Source organism: Micropterus salmoides, unplaced genomic scaffold (genome assembly GCF_014851395.1).
Source record: "Micropterus salmoides isolate LMB-PRFRI ecotype aquatic unplaced genomic scaffold, ASM1485139v1 Ms_hic_scaffold_5, whole genome shotgun sequence".
Classification (NCBI taxonomy): domain Eukaryota; kingdom Metazoa; phylum Chordata; class Actinopteri; order Centrarchiformes; family Centrarchidae; genus Micropterus; species Micropterus salmoides.
This window is the reverse complement of record NW_024044237.1, coordinates 26613923-26633883: the sequence shown is the minus strand read 5'-3', so window position 1 is coordinate 26633883 and position 19961 is coordinate 26613923. Positions and strand designations below refer to the sequence as shown.

Genomic DNA, 19961 nt, shown 5'->3' with positions numbered 1-19961 from the left:
CACTGACCACTCCAGCGCCGTGCTCCCTCTCTGGGAGACCTACTATAGGCTGTGTTTGCTAGTCTGGTGCGCTGCGATGGTCGATGATCGTTCCCTTTGGCTGGATGAAGCCAGAAGCACCCGAAACCAACTCTGATCATTGGCAGCTCCATTTTCAGTTAGCGAAGCCAGCGGCCATAGTTAAGTGCATCCCTGGGGCCAGAGCAGGCGACATTGAGTCTTATTTGAAACTGCTGGCTAAGGATAAACGTAAATACAGTAAGACTGTTATTCACGTCGGCGGTAATGACTCCCGGCTACACCAATCGGAGGTCACTAAGATTAATGTTGATTCGGTGTGTACATATGCAAAAACAATGTCGGACACCGTAGTTTTCTCTGGACCCCTGCCAAATCTGACCAGTGACGACATGTATAGCCGCATGTCGTCATTCCGCCGCTGGTTGTCGAGGTGGTGTCCAGCAAACGATGTGGGCTTTGTAGATCATTGGCAGACCTTCTGGGGAAGACTTGGTCTGATCCAGAGAGACGGCATCCATCCCACTTGGGAAGGAGCAGCTCTCATTTTTAGAAATCTGGCCAAGTTTATTAGTGGACCAAATCCATGACAACCCAGAGTTGAGACCAGGAGACAGAGTCGCAGTCTAACACAATTCTCTGCCCTTCTAATTCAGCAGTTATCCACCCAAAACCCTACGCAGAGTCGCAGTCTAACACACTTCTCTGCTCCTCCATTTCAGGAGTTACTTCGTGAAAATCCTATAGTGACGGTGTCTGCCCCCTGACCATTGAAGTTATTTAAAAAGGTAAACAGAAGAGGAGCTGTACATAAAAACCTCATAAAAATTAAAACCACAAGAGCAATAGTGCAAACTAATAGGAAAATTAAATGTGGACTCTTAAACATCAGATCTCTCTCTTCTAAAGGTGTACTAGTAAATGAACTAATATCAGATTATGATATTGATTTATTTTGTCTTACTGAAACTTGGCTGGGTGATGGAGAATATGTTAGCCTCACCAGCAACAAGAGAGTTTTAACCAGTTTTATCCCATCGACTTGTCTGAGCTTTTAAAAACAGATGAGTGTCCTCCAGCCCACTTGATGTAATACCTACAAAGTTTCTACTGAAGAGATATAGATAGATTCTGTTGGGCCCCATTTGATCTCTGTTTTCAACAGCTCCCTATCTACTGGTTGTGTCCCTGATTATTTTAAAACGGCTTGCGTGAACCCACTTTTAAAGTGGGAGGGAGGTTTAGATCCCTCCCCTTCCACATAATTTTAGACCAATTTCAAAATTGCCTTTTATTGCAAAGATTCTAAAAAGAATTGTGTCCAAACAGCTGCTCACTGTACTGGAAAATAACAAAATATTTGTAAAGTTTCAGTCTGGTTTTAGGAAGTACCACAGCACTGAGACTGCCCTGCTTAAAGTCACCAATGACCTTTTAATGTCTGCTGATGAAGGCATGTGCTCAGTCCTGGGGATCTCTGGTACTGCCCTAGAATGGTTTTCATCCTACCTGTCAAATATGAAGTTTTGCGTGGACCCATTTTGTTTTCCTTGTATCTGCTTCCCCTTGTACATATTATCCATAAACATGGCATTTGTCTTCATATTTATGCTGATGACACACAAATATACTTGTCCGTCAGATCCACAGACCCTGGAATGCTGAGTTCACTTAACAACTGCCTTTGTGAAGTAAAAAAATGGATGTCAAATAATTTCCTCCAGTAAATCACATTAAGCCTGTGGCAAAGAACCTTGGTGTTTGGTTTGATAGTAATTTAAATTTTGAGCAGCACACCACAAAGCTTGTTCAATCATGTTTTTATCAACTTACAAATATAGCAAAAATTCGATCTATGTTAACTTTTTAAGGACACACGTCGACACAGGTAAAGTTAATTACCTGTCCAGCAGAAAACAGACAACTTTAGCTCCGCTTTGAAAACATCTGTCCCACATTAACTTTATGGCCTTCCATGATTTCTGCCGTCAGCTGTCTGTTCCGACTCCGTCTGGGTGCCAGCTCTCGTGCTAAATAACACATGTGCTCCTTCAGTTGTCCAAATGTCACTTCTCTTCTTACTTCTAATAAACCAGAAGACAACTCGGAGACTGTATATTATTATTATTATTATTATTATTATTATTATTATTCATTATTATTCCCTCTTCTTCTTCTTTGTATGCATTCAATGTATTGATGGGTGTCTAGATTACCGGAATAATACAAGCAGAAGAAGAACGCCGTGATGACGAAACGCGCTCTGTAGCGTTGTTTGTTTTTTGACAGCTAAGGTAGAAACATGACAACAAAATACAGCGACCTCCACAGCAGGGGGTGCCCGCGGTTATGTAGATATAAATGTCTCATTCTAAGGTAATAAAAACATAATGGTTCATTATATAAGGTCTTTACACACCCCTGAAAACATAGTTATGGATCTTATATTGAATTTCTGTCAGTAGAGCATCAGAAATATTACACACTGGACCTTTAAAGTTATCAGACCGTTTAAGTTGTGCAACTTTGAATTCAGGGATAACTAAGTCTCTTATAAGCTTATTTCCATCAAATTAACGTTGACCTCACTCCTCCCAACGACAACGAGTTGGAGGCCAGCTGAGTTATGCCAGCTGTAATACAGAGGATATAAATCAACGAACTGAGCCAGGGTTTACTGCCTATCACTGCAAGAGTTTCTTCATCACCAGCTAAAGCAGGCGGACCCCCGGAATGATCCCTGGCAGAGCCGAGCCGTACGGCGTACCAGCAGCCAGCGTGGGGCCGTCTACTTACAGGGCGTCTGACAAACTCATCAAGCAGTAAGACAAAACAAACCCTGTCTTCTAGCTTTCAAACCTTTTAGCTTTAGCTTTAATCCTTTAGCCTAAACTCCTAGCCAAATTTAACTTAGTTATGATCAGAACTTGCGTCCATTTATCTCTTATTCCCTTAGAATCAGATTCTTTCCCACAATAGACCAACTAAATTCACATTGAACTCCATTATTCTCATTGATTGCATTTTGTTTGTTTAATCATTATTGTTGTATGTCTTCGATATACTTAACCTCACTTTGTATTCACTTTAGTTAGTTAATAAATTTCACCTTAATGTTCTGTATAGCTATTGCCTGTGGTATTGGCATTAGGTCTGAATTGAAATGGTTTTAAGTTAGTAGAAGAGATGTGCTGAGATTGAAAGACATGAAATGACCCACAGCTTGTTATTCATCCATCCATCCATCCATCCATCGTCAACCTCTTATCCTGCTTACAGGGTCGCGGGAGGCTGGAGCTAATCCCAGCTGACATCGGGCGAAAGGCAGGGTACACCCTGGACAGGTCGTCAGTCCATCGCAGGGCCACACATAGACAGACAACCACTCACACTCAAAACCACACCTAAGGACAATTTTGGAGACACCAATTAACCTAGCCTGCATGTCTTTGGAGGGTGGGAGGAAGCCGGAGCACCCGGAGAGAACCCACATGGACACGGGGAGAACATGCAAACTCCACACAGAAAAGCCGGGGCAACCAGGGTTTGAACCCACACCGCTGTGGTCTGTAGTCTGGTAACTTTAACGTTTGTGTGATCTGCGCAGGAGAGGACTGGTAATCTCAGAAATCAGGAATAGCTTTATTGCCAAATGTGTTACACATACAAGGAATTTGCTTTGGTGATGAGATGCTACACGTAGACAAACATACAGTTGACATAAATGAATGTAGAACTATAAATATGAATTTGACAATGCAAGTTATATAAGAATAATAAAAGAATAATGCAACTATTTGCAGAGAAAGAAAAATGTGGCAGATATCTACATGTGCATTATTCTGGGTTTGTGTTGTGCATACGTATTATTGTGTACATAAATATATATTTGACAATATAAAAATATACAACAACAAAGATTTACAATTAACAGCAAATATGTGCAATGTGCCAGGTTTGTGCATGATATGAAATGAAATATTTTCATTTGTATTATTTGAAAGGGGGGGAGGTGTCAGTGGGGGGCCCAGGCCTTGTTCATGAGGCTAGCCACAGGTAGTACATCCTCTGCTGGGCCTTCTTTTTGAGGGAGGTGATTTTCAGCTCCCACTTGAGATCCTGGGAGATGATGGTGCCCAGGAAGCAGAAGGAGTCCACAGTGGTGATGGGGGAGGGTGGGGCTGGGCTCTTCCAGAATGTTATGGCTGCACCAGGTCACCAGAGGGTCGATCTCCCGCCTGTAGGCAGACTCATCCCCACCTGAGATGAGCCCAGTGAGGGTGGTGTCGTCCGCAAACTTCAGTAGCTTGACGGACTGATGACTGTAGGTGTAGCTGTTGGTATAAAAGAACAAGAGCAGAGGGGAAAGAACGCAGCCTTGAGGGGAACCGGTGCTGAGGGTCCTGGAACCAGAGAAATGTTTTCCCAGCCTCACATGCTGCTGGAGTCAGGCACGTTCAGCTGGGAGAGCTTGTCCTGCAGCAGGGCCGGGGTGATCGTGTTGAAGGCAGAGCTGAAATCCACAAACAGGATCCTGGCGTAGGTTCCTGGGGAGTCCAGGTGCTGGAGGAGGATGTAGTGAAGGGCTATGTTTACAACCTCGTCTACAGACCTGTTGGGCTCTGTAGGGGAGTGGTGGACTGGGGCTGAAGCTGAGCGGAGGTGTCACGGGGGATGGCATCCGATTGACTCTCAAAGCGGCAGTAGAACTGGTTCAGCTCATTTGCTGGGCGAGAGTCTTTGATGGAGTGGGGGACTTTGGGTTTGTAGTTTGTGATCTGTCTGAAACCTCTCCAGTTAGAAGTGGCATCGTTTGCAGAGAACTGGTCCTTTAGCCTCTCTGAGTACAGTCATTTAGCTTCTCGCACATCCTTGCTAAACCTGTACTTTAGCGCCCTCCGTCCCCGCCCCTGAAAGCCTCCTCCTTTTCCAACTTTAGTTGTGTGAGTTTGGCTGTAAACCAGGGTTTGTCATTGTTATAACTCATCCTGGTGTGTGTTGGTCTACAGGCATCTTCACAGAAGCTGATGTAGTCACAGCCTCTGTAAACTTATCCAGATTGTTGGCAGCAGCCCTAAAAACATCTGTCAGTGCAGTCCAAACACGCCTGAAGATCCTCAACTGGACAAAATGCACCGGTCCCATACACTGGATTGATCAGCTATGATAGTGATAGGTGAATCAAATATTATTAGAAAATTCAAGGTTTCTTCAGTGTTATAATCATTTCATCACATGTTGATGTTACACCTCTAACATTAGTACTGTGTAGCAGAGAGTACATGTTTGTTGTCCTTTCTCACATGTGGCCGTGCGAAGCAGATATGTGGTACATATAACCTACTTATGGTAAGTTATATGTACCTCCCTTAACACAGGGAGGGGAATAACAGCAAATTCATCGGCTGTTTCCTGAAAATAAACATTGTTAGAAAGGGACCACTTTGTGTTGTGTTGGACGGCAGGTGTTCAGTGGGCGTGATATCAACTGCGCTAAAGGGCTATAGGAGGTCCTTTGCTATACAGAAATGACCCAAATTCAAACAGTGTATTGCACACACAAATACTGAAAGACTGAGCAGGAGAAAAAGAGGTGAGGGTTTATTTTTATAGTTTGGGGGTCTACAGACACACTGGGGACACATTATGTTGAAAAGACACGAAAAAGTGCATTTGGCACAATATGGGACCTGACCATGTTACATTTTATCGCACATGCATCTGGTTTAAGAAAAAACTGCACTTACACACAAGAGTGCTGATTTGGATCAGTACTCAGCTTTGGCCAGCATCCTGAGTGTGAGTACTAGTAAGTCCATACTGCGGTAGGCCTAAGTTAATGCCTTAAGAACTGACCATTCAATATATTTTCATTGTTATTATGTTAAAATTATTTGGAATCAAATTGTGTCAACAAACAAAATGTGGATTTGCTGTGATGCCGTTGGTTATTCTGCAGATTCCCAAACTTGCGAAGGCAGGTCCAACATTTAAATAATTCAAAACATTTCAGATCTGTTATGTGTAGTTAACTTATACCATATTTCATCAGTTTTATGTGAACATTAGGGATGGGACGCTTGATACTGATGTGTCGATGCTGTGTCAAGATCCCGAAGCACACATCTGCCTGCCTCTAACTCCCAGAAAGCTTAAATGTCAAGCAAACACATGCCAACTTCGAGGGTTTTACTGAGGGAAGAAAGATTTCGAGAGATAACAACATATAGAGTGATTGACAGTGCGATAGTTTGGCTAGATATTAGTACATTAATTGATAGGCCAATGAAAGCCAACTATTTGGAACAGATATAGTAGGCCTAACATATTAATATTAATAGCTTGGATAAATAGGCCGATAGCCTAGTGATAGAGATGGTGATCGAGACAGATAGCTCTAGACAGGCTAGGTGTGTATATAGATAGATAATAAAAAGTTTAGATTAGGATGGAGAATCCACGTAAGAGATCCCAATCTCTGGTGTGGGAACACATATCATGCACAGTGCAACTGCTGATGCCACTGTAGAGGTAAAAAATATTTGACAGATGCATTTGTTTTATATTTGCAAGGACACGTGATCCTTTGATTTATTGGCAGGAGTGACGTGCTGTGGATCCACACCTGTATATGATGGCAAAAAAATACTTAGGCCTATGTATGCCAGCAACAAGTGTTCCATGTGAACAAATTTTTTCCAAGGATGTCATTTATGAAAAGACAAAAATGTGTCAGCCCCAAAACCGCAGAATATTTCTGAATAAAATTCTCGACTAAAAAAGTGAGACATTGTTCCACACTTTACTCAGTTAAGTATTTTTAACATGAGTAATTGAATGAATAATAATGAATGCTGGTTATCATTCATTATTATTACAGTAGGGCCTATATTTTTCCTGCTATTTATCCTGACACCTCTGTTAATAAGCTACTTTATAATACTGTAGATATCCAAATTTATTATCATTTATTATTATATTCTCTGATTCACTTGTATACTTTATTATATTCTCTACTCACTTCAGCTTCAACTATTCTTTCCACTCCTTTTTTGCATTGCGCTAAATTGCTCTGTAACAACGAATTTCCCTTCGGGGATCAATAAAGTATTCTGTTTCTAAAATATGAATACGGTGTGGCAATGGTGTAGCGGATAAGACGCATTCCTTTGGTGAGAGAGACCCGGCTTCGATTCCCACTGTGACACATCCACCAATGTAAAAGCCCCTAGTTGCTCCAGAGGCGCCTCCTACAGCCTTTATATAGTACCTCCTACAGCCTTTATATAGTAATTGTAAGTTGCTTTGGATAAAAGCATCAACTAAATGACTGATTAGGCCTACTTATGAAACAACACACAAATGTGTTTTATTTAAACACACTTTTATTGCAATCCCCATCTGCCATCTCTGACAATCTGAATGCGTTTGTGTGTTTGTTGTGTGGTGATTTCTCCGAAATCCTGCTGGTCATGTATTGATAAGACGTTTAGAGTTGGCTGGTCAGTCATTGTTTCAATGTCAATATCAAAAGTGACCAGTAGATAGAGATCGAAGTGTTTCGAAGTGTTTCGAATCCTCGACACAATTCTGACATTATTGCTTTGAACGTTTCAATGTTTCACAAAGCCTTGCTTTGCCCATCAGCAATCATGTGAGAAGACAATATAAATGTACGTTTTGAAGCAAAATTATGCAATAATTGGTATTTGTTGCGTTATGGTGTCACAAGTTTAAAAGCACAATTCACTTACACGCCCGTTATGATTTCATTATGTGTGATCAAAAAGTAGCAGGTCAACAACTTTGATAACACAGCCAAACATCAAGCAAGTACTACAACACAAGACATAACAAGCCATCTAACATTATTTACTAGTCCAACAGCATAAAGGCTTGGCATCTGTCCTTTCAGTATTTTTTTTGCTCAAGCCAAAGTGTAAAAGCCAATCCTATATGTACTCTTTTCTTGCTCGGTCACTCTCTCTTTTTCTCACCAGTTACATCAAGATCCAGTGTGGAGCGCAAAGGCCGTGCTCTGCCTATAGGTAGGGGTGTTGTTGATTGTGGTAATCTGTTCTAACAACAGAGTACACACACTCTTGTGGCAAATCTCCCTTTTTTCTCCCTCTTTTCAGTTTCCTTGTGGAGAAATCCAGTGCTGCATAGTTCACTGCTTCACCATCCTGCATAATAATGCGAAATATTATGGAGATTAGGGCTATAACATCAAGACCATTTTACAGTGACTTTACAGTGAGCTTAATACACTTACTCTTATGTAATTTAAAACATAATTGTAATATTTTTTAATAAATGTATGATGTTTCAGTAAGTATTATAGTTATACCTCACAACTTTTTTCTGCATTTATCTGTTTAAATTTAGCAACAAATATTGTTTTTTAGCTACTCAACAGTTAGATTATTATAATTTTCCTGCACAATTTGATTATAATACTATCTGTGTGTCCTGTTGAGAGGATCTCATAAAGAAAAAATGTTACAACAAATTTACATAGCATAAGGCTGCGTTGTGTTCCGGCTGCAACCACAATTATAATTTAGTTGAGAGTTGTTTGCCAACATTTTACATGTTTTACAGCATAAATGCAATTTTGCAAGTGATTTATATGCGGAAACATATGCTTATTGGCTTTGAATATGACAACCTTTTACTACTTCAACACCTCTGTTGACACTTATTTTATGTCAGTATATAGCTGTTGTCATCAATGTGTACTTTTGTTTGTTTTGTCTGTCGATATTGTGATTGTGAACTGTTATCTGCAGCTCAGTATCTATACTATCGTGAATTCAGCTACATTAAATTACAGTACAGGTGATCACAGAGAACTGGAGGAGAGGATGCTGTGTACATTGGCAGTATGATTAAGTCGAATTTAATGAACATAATTTATTTAAAGCATATTTACCAAATCAGTTGTTTGGTCCACAGTTGACTTGTCATGTCCAAGAAGATGGGTGCCATTCATTGCTCCTGTTAATGAAAGCAAAGCAATCAGATTGTTAGTTTTGTCATCATCTCATTAAAATACAGGGGTGGAGAGACATGAAATTTATTTATTTATGACCTGAATCATGTCACCATGTAATCTTGACATTAATATAAATATTATTTGCAGTTGATTTGGTTGAAACAGGATATTGTTCTCTGTGGGAAATATTGTATTTTCTTTAACAAAATTCTTATTAGATTATGAAAATGAGTAGTTAGTTTATAAAATATGATTTTATATGATGGCGTAACATGTCGGTAGCAGTAATCAATGTTGGATCCTATTAGCATAAATTATGAATACAAAAACCCATGGATGATCAACCTACCTTTGCAATGTTCGCAAACTCTCCTTCGATTTATGTAGAAAATAAGAACGACAATTACAGTCACACAGCAGGCCAACAGCACTCCAAGTACAAGGCTGATCTGGTCTAATTCTGGTGCTGGAATTAGAAAAATGTTCAGAGACTCTCAATACCTTATTTGTATTTTAATGTTACATTTAAGTCAAAAGTATTGATGTTCTTTTATTGTGTTTTTGGGCAAACATTTGACAAATAACTTTCTTTGTTAATAGCATGCTGTTTCTATTGATTTCCTTCCTACAACCTCTGATGCATTTTTTTAACAATTTCACACTTTTAAATTTCAGCGTTTAACCTTTTATATAACCTTGAATAACATATATAAACAGCATATGTCAAAAAAAACATTTAAGGTCTCAAAGGCAAACTTAGTCAATGGAATACATTTGACAAGATGATGTTGATGTTTTCATCACAAAAGGAACTCTAAACTTCAGAGAAATCAACAGACTAATAATCAAATCACCCTTAACCTATTATATTCTGCTACATAATGAACATATATGAATTTATAATTTAAATACTACTGTAAATACATACTTGTGTCCACTTTGGTTCCTTCACCAAACAGCATCTCTCCACATGTGACTACAGCACAGTAGTAAGTCCCAGTATCAGAGGAATTCCTTATAGTTTTGGAGAGATTGTAGGCACAGCTCCTTTTCTGTTGTTCACCATTCCTGCTCTTATGACTGTAAATGATGCCTGGATGGGATTCTCCTGATCCAGCTCTGAACCAGTACACACTGTGTGAACCTGGACACTGATCTGTGTTCCCTTTGTTCTGAGAGAGAAGTGAACACTGGAGAGTCACTGAGCCTCCCAACTGGACCGATGCTGTCTTCGGACTTTGTTTCAAGTAAACAGTCTGCTGATTGTTATCTGTGTGATTAATTAAAAGGCGAGAAAATTAATTCAATCTGAATTTAAAAAATCTGAATGACTAACGAGATATGTGATTATTGACAGAGACAAAACATCTGGAAAGTAATATTTTACCATTTACTGCCAAGAAGAATCCACCCAAAAAATCTTGTGACAACTCTGTTCCACCTTGACAGAAGTATATTGCTTCATCCTCTTTGGTAACATTTCTGATGCTAAAAAAATACTGACCATCGACTTTGAAACGTGGGTTTTTAAATAGTCCAAGGCAGTTTATGTTGCCATAAACTCCTGTAGCAACAGTTTGGACCATATATCCAAGAGACTGCTTATACCAGTGAAAGAATTTAATTTCCGCAATAGAAACTGGACATTGCATAGTAACACTTCCACCAACTTCAACCACAGTCATATTGATGGGACGAGGAACATCTGCCGGTTGAATCAGAGCTGAAAAAAAAAGACAAACAAAAACAGAAAAACAATAAAAAAATATCTGCACTTTTAAATAATTATTTAGGGGGCTTTTCTATCTTTTTTTTCACATATAATTGATATAAACAATAATGTGCAGTAATATTTTTTTACACACTAGTTCAAATTGCACTTACACACTGTGCAAAGAAGAATCACAGGAGTCAGTCTTCCAATCATTGTGATATAGCACCCTTGTCTTGCACAACTGATGTCTGACCCAAATGGAAGGTTTCATGTTAAGTTGATCACGGTTTACGAAGTGGAAATCATAGTGATTGGCTGATAAGTAGAAAATGTACTTCCCCTAAATTTAGCAAACACATATTTCCATTTGCAATGCAACCGAGATATAAAGTATATACAGGTTTGAAAGCCTTCTTACAACTTGTAAAGTTGTTTTATTTAAACAAATGCAAATCCAATGCTTCAAACGAGGGCTATAGGAATTTAAAACAGTATCAATGAACCCACTGTTTACTAAATCAAAGGCTTCAGAGACAGTGGATATTTATGGGACAATTGCAGTGATAAACTGACTGATGTGTGACACACATTAAATTTAAAATATACTTTATTGAATAAAGACATAAATGTATGATCAGAATTGCATGTTGACATTAGTACGGTAGGGGCAGTGTCATTTTTTCTGATGTTACTTTTACGTCCAATGGTTTGTGTAGGCCTATTGTAAAAAGGTGTTGGTGTAGTTATCTGTGTAATTATTCAAATACCAAAATGTATCTATGTATTTAATTAACAGGTACTGTGTTTTACAGTGGTGAGCTGACTGAGCAGGTGGTTTATCCATTACAGCATCTCTGAAGTCCTGTCTGCACAGACAGTTAAGCACTTTGCTTTTTATGTAACCTCAGCTAATGAGATAGATTGAAAGTTTTATTCCTCCTCCTCTAGTGCAGCTGTTTCTGCTGCCTCCAGTCTTTGGGCTATGCTGCTAAACACATCCTCAGTCACTATCTATTGAATGCAATGATGAAATAGATACATTTCTGATCAACAATTGTTTTTTACCAAAATGTTGTAATTTTTCCATAAAAGCTGAAAACTAGACATAATTTATAAATAAATAAAAAGTAAAAAAATAAATAAAGTCCAGAACATAAAGGAACCGCTGGTGGTCATTACTAAAAATTTTATTTTAGATTTTATTGATCTTAGTATCTTTATTAAACAATGTATCACTTGACAATGTGACAGTATGAAAAGGGTCACTAATAGTGATAAACCTACAGAGAATAATAACCTGTATCCGCAGCTCCCCTCAGCCTCATAGTTCACTTTACTGTTTTGGTTTACTCTCACACCTCCCATAGCCTCATTTATGACCACAGCAGGCAGCTGATGTCAGCAAAAAAGATCTACAAACCCACTTTGCACAACATCAAACAGCAGACATAGTTAACGACTAGCTGAGGAACATCCTGGAGCATTTAGCAGCTAAATTGCCAGATTCTTCCCTCGGGAGTTGGTACAACCAATACCCAGAGCTAAAGAGAGTGAAACATGACTCCAAATAAATGATTATGCTTCTATTTTGTTATCACAGTTAAAATCTTCATAAGATTTATGGAAATTGAACTATTCACAGTCAATTTAACTGGTCTAAACACATATGCTGTTATGATGTAGGCCTAATTGTACCCAAATGTGTTGGCTTACAGCTTGTTAAGTAGAGACAATGCATTTTATGCTTATACTATAAGTTGATTTTAAATACTGAACCTAGGGGAAGCCTGAGTACAACATGATGTCTCCTCTCTTTTCCCCACTCCCCATAAATCATCAAAGGGCTACGGGATATTCTGACGGTTAATGTTAGATTTATTCACAAATGGTATAGAAAACCAAGACATCAGGGAGAGCTAGGCCAAAACAACAAACAAAACCACCTTTTCCCATCCCAATAATTAATCCTACAACAAAATAAAATACAAAAGGAAAGAACAAATACTTAACCTGACTCCCTGGAGAAAGCAATATTCAAAATAACTGGCAGCTCTCCCCCCTACTGTTTTCCAACATCACACCGCTAACTTCCAGCACATAGGTGAAATACAACAAAGGGTAAGCTATAATACACCAGGAGGTTTTCCCCCAGAACGCCCCGTCTGGCTGGGGAGGTAGGGAAGGGGAGGAGAGAGCGTGTGGCCTCCACACAGGTCCCTTCATACAGCAAATCCTCCAGCCCAATCCGCTGTCCACCATCTGTAACACAGACAAACAAAACAGCTCCTCCCTAAGGTAGGGAGGGTAACAGCAGGCAGAAATACACATCATTGAGACTCACATCCAAACCAATATGACGCAGGTCATAACACACAGGGAGAAACTATTCCAATTGGAACAGGGCTTGAGGCTTTTCAAAGTATTTGGAAATAAGAGTATAAATAGTTAACACTATGTTTTTGAGAGTCACATGTGGAAATTAAGAGAGGTGCCAGCAGACAGCCAGCCAGTGGTTTTGAAAGTGAGCTGTTGACTATTTATTGGTCCACCACAACTTAGTTTTCAACAACAAGCTAAATGAAGCACATAAGGAGCTTTGTATGCTTCAGGTACATTCAATCTGGCTTTTGACAATATATAGTAATATGCTTTATAAGAAGATTGTTTGGCAAAAACTACTTAAATCAATCAAAACACTTCCTTTATCTTTGTAAAGTGTCACATCAATTTGTAAAGGCATTCTACATGTCTCTCTTGAAAATAACATTGAAAGCCACATGCAACAGTGGCATGGGCCATTTCTCCGCCCTTTGACCACCCAACAAGGTTGTTTATTCAGAACAATGCTGACTATAGGTTTCAACAGGATGTATAATGAGGTTAAAGCTGCAAGGAAGGAAGAGGTACAAGAGGCCTCAGAAAGCTTGTTTTAGTTTAAACAGACAACTTGATTATTTTATAGGTGCTTTTTATTTTTAAACATCTCTTTTCTTCAGCTCTGATTCAAACTGCACATGAATTATTCACTGTAGTTTTTTCAATTCCTGACTTGATGAGCCTATCATAAACATTTTGAATGACAGATGCACTCAAGGTCACATGACACCTCAGGTCATTTAGGGTTTCAAATTGGCTTAACTTGCATGGGACTGGAGCCTGGATTCAAAGCTACAACCTCTGCTTTTTTGCTTTTTCTCAAGTGAAGGGCAAAATTGTGTATTTGTTATCTTACTCACCATATTTCAATATAGTATTGGCGTCATGAAAATGATGAAAGGACAAGTAGTCACATTCATATTTTCTCTATAGGCCTACTGTGTATACTATTCAGTGAATGAATTTAATTCAAAACATTTGGCCTGTGTTCAAACTTTATCATTCTTCAGTTTAACATTTGTGCTTTGCTCATGTGCCAATATTAAGAGATGTGAAAAGGCATCTAAGAGAAACATGCATTGCTCCACATAGTCTATTTACATAAAGTTGTAAAACATGTTCCCTTGTATCAAGATACAATTGGTCTGCACACAGGACAGTTGCACAAGGCTACCAGTGCTTTTTGCAGATAATCAGGTAAAGATCAGATGACCTCAAACATCTACTTTTGCCACAAAGATCAGCGTGAGACCAGTTAAAGTAAATCACTCCCCCAATTCTCAGTCACTAGTGTACAGATGAAAAACACCAAACCACAGAGAAGTACAATGAAAACCCATCATGACATAGAGTGACTAAGCTGGTGTGGCCCAACCTCTCTATGCAGACTTTAGCTACTCCTATAAGTTGTTGTGATATTTGAAATAACTCCACTGGCGGTGATCAGGCCCTGGTTCTTGAGACTAAAATGTAACAGGAATTCACACCTTATTTTGAAAGCCCAGCCACATCAATGCTTAACTTTCCATGCATCAGTTGCTTCTCAGTGAAGAGAGTAAACAAGTAGAGAGGACACAAAGTACACAAAAGCTTTCACAGCAGAGCTTTTATATCAAATTTTACAGCTGTTACTTCTTCTGTGTTCTTCTGTATATTTAACTCTGTGTTATGTATAAAGGAAACAGAGACAAGATTTTAACTTCAAAGTTGTTATTGCCACGTTCTCTGGTTTTGTAATGCACAACATTAGATTGCCAGGGTTCACCACTGTACATATCTGGACCCAGGATTATTTTAGGTTAATTGCCTCAGTATTTATACTTATTGCAAGTAAAGGCTTTTTTTAGAATATTCCCATATGTGCATGACCTTTTGTTATAGCCCTACAATGTGGTGCTTTGCCTTTCAGATAATGCATGTTGGTATAGGCTTCTGTCCAGCTGAATAGCAATGAAGCAGTTACTGTACTGTGAATGTAACTCTGTCTGCTGTGCTCTTCCTGCTCGTGTGTTTTGTGGGCACCAAAACTAGGACTGGGCATTTGAGTTTATTATGTTTGTTTTTTATACTTAAAAAGTTAAGAGAGCTTGTGTAATGTACCAACCCTGAGCTATACTATACTATTGCCTCTTGAGGTAGAAAGTGGTATTACAACCCAGGACATACTTGGGCTTGCTGGTTAGCATGCTATCTTCAGTAGAAATCTCTGCAACAAAAACCATAGACATCTTGCCATAGACACTTGTTCACAACCCCATTAAGTTATTTTATGAGCAATGACTGACTGAGCACATACCAAGAGAATCAGACAGGATCTGTCTGAAACACCTGATTGGATGATCAACAAATGTCAATTTCCCTCTATAACTTGTTGTATTGTAACAATAAACCTACCTACCTACTTAAATGTATATTGTGACAATAAACCTACCTACCTATCTACCTATCTAAATGTATTTTTGTGTCCAAGTGTTTTAGTTGCCTAATCTTAATACTGATGACTCCCATGCACTGATTGTGTTTTAATTAATCATTGCTTTGGTATTTTGCATCTTGCAACAAAAAGCTTTAGTGCACACCTTAGTATAGTAATTGTAAACGCAACAGATCTTTTATTTACAATATCTCCTCCATAAGACCTTCTGTCTGTACTGTAAGTATCAGTTTTAGAAACCCACCATGAAGACCAAACACCACCATGAGATTACAAAAATATGCTGGAGGTGTTGTGTCATGCGCCTAAGTTGGAAAGTTTTGGTTGACATATTTCCACTGTGGTAGTACAGTAAAACGCCAACATAAAGAGAGGCCAATCAGTTGCTATGAAATTTTTCCCGCCCCTTTCATATGATCACATTAGGGTGAATCATCGTATAATACGAATTAAATTAACTGCAGTCTCTCATATGAAAAGAACAGAAAATGGCAATCATATTTTACGTACTTCTGATGCTCAGAGTGGGGCGTAAGTATATGTAAAGACATCCGATGTTCTATATATATTTTAAGTGTAATGTCAAATTCTTAAAGTAATATAGAAGAGCTATACACATGCATCTCTGTTGTTAATCCCTGTTTTGTTTATTTTTCAGGATGCACAGATGATCAGAACTTTGACACAACGACTGTTGGTGTTGGACAAAATGTGACTCTAATATGTACACTGCAGACATCTAGGGACATTGAAACCTTTTTTTGGGTCAAGGTTGTTGCTGGTATCTTGCCTGAAGTCTTGGGAAGAGCATTTAGCTTTAAAGATGATGTGACTGGGATTTCTGGCATTACTTTAAAAAAAGAACCTGGAAGATTTTTTCTACATATTACAAAAACAAAGCTGAGAGATATGGCATTTTACTACTGTCTAAAATCACATCGTTTCAATATTACTTTTTTGAAAGGAACGTTTCTGAGAATTAAAGGTAAAAATAACAAAAAAACGCAAAAAAGACCTGTAAATTCTGTTAAACTATTATGATATTGTTTAATTATATATGTATAAGTTGTTACATTTTGTTTCATGTGAACAGAAATGTGTCTTAATTATGGATTTGAATTAATTTTATTTACTTAAGCATCCTGCCTGTAATGTATTTTCATTATTAGTAAATATATGTGTTTTCTGATTGCCAGGACCAGAACATGATATCACTACCATCACTCAAGACTTTTTGTCTGATCCAGTCCGCCCAGGAGACTCAGTGACTCTGCAGTGTTCAGTCCTCTCTGACTCTGAGAATAAAACGTGTCCTGAAGAAGATAGTGTGTATTGGTTCAGAGTCGGATCAGATGAATCTCATCCCCGTTTAATTTATGTCCAGAGAAAAAGTGGTGATGAATGTGAGACGAGTCCTGAAGCTCGATCTCCACAGAGTTGTGTCTACAGCCTCTTCGGGGCCAACATCAGCTCTACTGAATCTGGAACCTATTACTGTGCTGTCACTGCATGTGGGGAGATTATTTTTGGAAATGGATCAAAACTTGACATTGAAGGTAACTGCAAAACATTCCTATATAATGGAGGAATTGTCATTTGCTTAAAATAATTTTATCAAGCAGCATACATTATTAATTACCATCTCTTAACTTTAATATTTGTTTATTTTCATTACGTTTCAGATGTCAGCTCGTGTGATTCACAGAAAGACAATACAATTGTCCTTTTGTTGTGTGCTGCTTTGGCTATAAGTCTGATTGTTATAGCCTTCCTTGTTTATGCCATCTGGAAAAAATCCTGTGATTGTTGTAATGGTAAGAGACATTACTCATGTTAATCTATTAAGCTGTGTTTCCCAAACATGAGATCATTTGATTCACGTTTGTGCTGTGTAATTCAACCCAAAATTTTATTCATCTTCAATAAAGTGAAATCCATAATTTTTAACTATGTTTTATTAATATTTTTTAAATAATACAGCTGTTGTCACTTCACAAACAAATGCTGCAACAGCTAGTAGTGATCAACAAAGTCAGAGGGTAAGGTGTTGATAGTAAAGTTATCAGCAATTTTTTGTCTGTTTACATATAAATGTATTTAAATTTGCATTTTCAATTTTATTTCCCCAGAGAAATGAGGACTCTTTGATTTATTCTACAGCAATCTTTACCAAGAGGAAAGCTGGCAAAGTAGGAAGAAGGCATGCAACAGCAAATGAAGAGACAATCTACACGGATGTCAGAGCTTTTGTGATAGATTAACAATCCAAACACTGAACTTACTTATTGATGTTATGGTGTGGCACATTGCTTGGGAAATATACTATGTTAGCAGCACTGGTATTTGCATTTCACATAAAAAGTTGTTAACATAATGTTTTGTTGATTAACTAATTAAGCTTTATGCAAAACATTTACATGTTTTGTCCTAACTGTTTGCAGACTATTGTTTGAGTGCAGTTACGTCAGCACAGGATATCATTCAAAACACATAAAAATAACTGCATTTTTGTTATGTTTTTGGTAATAACCTACAGAATTCTGTATTTTTTGTGCATTTTATTATTAAAATTTTCCCCAAGTTTGTGATGCATGTAAACACGCTGTTTTTTGGTCATGAGAATAGTTACATTTCTGTTTCTTTCATCTGTTGCAGTTTTATGGCTGTTAACCTTATCCCAAGACCCTAATCTATGCAAAAAGATTTTACTAAAAGAAATGTATTTTTGTGCACATGTGAGGTTTCCTTTCTTAATAAACAATGAAATTTTAAATAAAACTGAACACTGTCACTGTCTGATTCACAAAAAATAGAAAACAAATTAATTGTGCTAATCAAAACTGTAATTGGATTTAATTTTGTGCAAATGTGAGTCCTATAAAACATCTTGTGATTGTTACATATAAGTTTACTTGACATGTCACAATGTTGAGGGTCAATGTTAATGTTGAGAGTTGTAGAGAATGATAAAGAACTGATGGTGAGGGCAAGAGAGTTTCAGCAAGTATTTGTATGCAGTTAGTTTCTGAGTGAAGTTTGTATTTATTTGGTTGGCCCGACTGTTAGTAAGTTAGATCAACAAAATATTTTTTATACCTTTTATTAACCTCTTACCATTCCTATAAAATTAATTCAAAACACCTATTCAAGGCATATCCAAAGTCAGCCTACTATCACCTGAAGAATATATCAAGGATTAAAGGACTTATGTCTCAGCAAGACGTGGAAAAGCTTATCCATGCATTTATCTTCAGTCAACTTGACTACTGTAACTGTAAATCCATCAGACAGCTGCAGCTGATTCAGAACGCTGCTGGTCGAGTCCTCACTAAGACCAAAAAGGTGGATCACATCACTCCAGTTCTGAGGTCTTTACATTGGCTTCCTGTATGTCAAAGAATTGATTTCAAAATCCTGCTGTTAGTTTATAAAGCACTAAATGGTTTAGGGCAAAAATACATTTCTGATCTTCTGCTTCGTTATGAACCATCCAGACCTCTCAGGTCGTCTGGGGCAGGTCTGCTTTCTGTCCCCAGAGTCAAAACTAGGAGAAGCAGCGTTCAGTTATTATGCTCCGTATATCTGGAACAAACTCCCAGATAAGTGCAGGTCTGCTGAAACTGTCAGTTCTTTTAAATTAAGACTGAAGACTTTTCTTTTTAACAAAAATTTTAATTAAATATTTAAGATTTTTCTTGTTACCATTGTCTTTAACTAGTAGATTGATAACTTACACTGCACTGTAACTTTTACTGACCTTTTTTCTTTGTTTTTAGCTTTTTAACATTGCTTTTGATTTAATATTTACACGGTGAGAAATGAGTAGGTAATTGAGTGAAAAGATAATAAGAGTGAGATTGAACAGAGTGAAGGAAGTTGTCTTAAATCTCGCGCCTGAGTGATTTGTAGGAACCTCTGTCCACCTGTAAACACGCAAGTGGGTCCAGAGTATAACTGGATGAAAGTGGCCTGCAGACAGACATGTACTAGTTTCTCTGTAGTGTCCGATGGTTTTTGGAGTTTCAGTGGACCCAAAGATTGCTATGGACCCGAGTACAGACTAGCTAGAGAGAGTAGATTAAGTGTACTTTGTTTATCCTCTTTTCAAAATAATTGTAACTCAATTGTTTGTTCAATCCCTCAGCTTGTTTTTATTTTCCATTTAACTCTTTTAGCCCTGATTGTACACTGCACTGTAACTTTTATTATATTGTAATGTGTATTTTTTCAATTTCCCTATGTTCCTTTTAAACTTTTTTTTTATTTTTTATTTTATATTTCCCTGTTGCTTTTATGTTTTATGTAAAGCACTTTGAATTACCTTGTTGTTGAAATGTGCTATACAAATAAACTTGCCTTACCTAGTCCAAGTTTGCAATTGGCTCAGCCTACCCACGACATAATAGAGCTGGCCCTTCCTT

General features: G+C 38.0%; 2 protein-coding genes across 2 annotated transcripts; one reads left to right on the top strand and one right to left on the bottom strand.

The window, feature by feature from the left end:
- Positions 1-7385: 7385 nt before the first annotated feature.
- On the bottom strand, positions 7386-11042 carry LOC119888893. Its single transcript, XM_038699678.1, has 6 exons — positions 10901-11042; positions 10404-10739; positions 9945-10286; positions 9366-9482; positions 8954-9018; positions 7386-8204 (listed from the first exon to the last, which is right to left on the bottom strand). Exons 1-6 carry the CDS (start codon positions 10941-10943, stop codon positions 8061-8063), a joined length of 1047 nt encoding a protein of 348 aa, XP_038555606.1. The 5' UTR covers positions 10944-11042; the 3' UTR covers positions 7386-8060.
- Positions 11043-16005: 4963 nt separating this feature from the next.
- Positions 16006-18296, top strand: LOC119888892. Its single transcript, XM_038699677.1, has 6 exons — positions 16006-16071; positions 16199-16525; positions 16737-17096; positions 17223-17354; positions 17521-17579; positions 17670-18296. Exons 1-6 carry the CDS (start codon positions 16029-16031, stop codon positions 17799-17801), a joined length of 1053 nt encoding a protein of 350 aa, XP_038555605.1. The 5' UTR covers positions 16006-16028; the 3' UTR covers positions 17802-18296.
- The last annotated feature ends 1665 nt before the right edge of the window (positions 18297-19961 follow it).

Bases quoted from the DNA above. Each gene is read 5' to 3' on its own strand.
- LOC119888892 (XM_038699677.1), top strand. From the start codon at position 16,029: ATGGCAATCATATTTTACGTACTTCTGATGCTCAGAGTGGGGC. The intron at 16,526-16,736 runs GTAAAAATAACA...TCTGATTGCCAG, and splicing joins AACGTTTCTGAGAATTAAAG to GACCAGAACATGATATCACT. The intron at 17,097-17,222 runs GTAACTGCAAAA...ATTACGTTTCAG, and splicing joins ATCAAAACTTGACATTGAAG to ATGTCAGCTCGTGTGATTCA.
- LOC119888893 (XM_038699678.1), bottom strand. From the start codon at position 10,943: ATGATTGGAAGACTGACTCCTGTGATTCTTCTTTGCACAGTGT. The intron at 10,740-10,900 runs GTAAGTGCAATT...TTTTTTTTTCAG, and splicing joins GATTCTTCTTTGCACAGTGT to CTCTGATTCAACCGGCAGAT. The intron at 9,019-9,365 runs GTAGGTTGATCA...TTTCATTAACAG, and splicing joins AGTTTGCGAACATTGCAAAG to GAGCAATGAATGGCACCCAT.